Raw genomic sequence first — 1,013 nt, forward strand, 5'->3', positions numbered from 1 at the left:
TCAACCCGCCGTACCCATTTGATCCCATGCTTTCTCGAGGTTCGTCACGCGAAATAGAGGATTTTCCGCATTTATTTTCTCGATGTCTAGTTCCGGTTGCGGGTTTGAAATTTCGTCGGATGGATGAATACATATTTCTCCAATGATGGAGGGAAAGAAAATTTTTTTTTAAAATCTTTTTTCAAATTCACTTGGCACCCTTAAAGTAATAGAAACTCCGCGTGTTCGAACTGCGCATGTGCAGCATTCCACTCACTATAGCGTCCACTCCTACAGTACCTACAGTACAATCCCCAACCAATCCCGCTTTCGAAGAGCGCCAAAACCGCTGGAACCTAGCCTAAACCGGGCGTTTACGAGGGAGTGTAGTATGGGTACGAAACATACGTTGACATCACCACAATTTTAACAACTTATTCCGCCAAAAATGAATACCGGCGAGGATGAAGATACACGTCTGGACGATATCTTCGACGACACCCGGGATTACTCGCCTCCGTCACCCCGGCAAAGGTAAGAATAACAATTTTATCTGCTCGTGAATTTGCGCTCCAAATTTTTCCCTCGGGTCGTGCCCCGGTGGCTCCTAAATTAGCTGCATCGAAAGCCCGCGCAGGTAAGTAAGGTTAAGAGATCCTCAGCCCCAAAACCAATGCATTTCCACCCTCTGAGAAATGCCACTTCCGCCCCCTCTCCACAGTCCCAAACGGACCACTGGCCCAGACGTTCTGTAGTCCAGAATTTCCCTCAAAGTTTCGTTTTTTTGTTCGATTGTAACTGAGGAATTGCTGGGGCTGTTATTATGGCAGAGGCGTATTGGTATCGGAGGTAGGGTATTCTCTAAAAAGTGTTTTTCCTACAATTTTTCCAAGTCTTTGTGTCTCGCATGTCGTCAATTTTCATGACTTTTTCGTGCCATCTTGATTGAGAAAAGGATTATTAAATTAAAAGTGAACCAACGCTCGGGTTTTCTGTTATCTGAGTGTCATTGTTCAATTACTCTGCTGATTAAT

The 1,013-nt window shown here is 44.8% G+C and overlaps 1 protein-coding gene across 2 annotated transcripts in view; it reads left to right on the forward strand.

Moving 5' to 3' along the window:
- Positions 1 to 334: 334 nt before the first annotated feature.
- The window catches only part of LOC107039869 (S-phase kinase-associated protein 2), an 11,657-nt gene continuing 10,978 nt past the window's right edge, over positions 335 to 1,013 (forward strand). Inside the window, exon 1 of one of the 2 annotated variants that reach the window (XM_015259715.1) lies at positions 335 to 513. In XM_015259715.1, coding sequence (XP_015115201.1) covers positions 428 to 513 — 86 coding nt within the window. In that variant the 5' untranslated portion in view covers positions 335 to 427. Of the gene's footprint in view, positions 514 to 700; positions 829 to 1,013 lie in introns of those variants that run through there. The other variant, XM_015259717.2, reaches the window with a different exon arrangement.

The sequence above is a fragment of the Diachasma alloeum genome, unplaced genomic scaffold (assembly GCF_001412515.2).
Source record: "Diachasma alloeum isolate Michigan unplaced genomic scaffold, Dall2.0 Dall_scaffold_00308, whole genome shotgun sequence".
Classification (NCBI taxonomy): Eukaryota; Metazoa; Arthropoda; class Insecta; order Hymenoptera; family Braconidae; genus Diachasma; species Diachasma alloeum.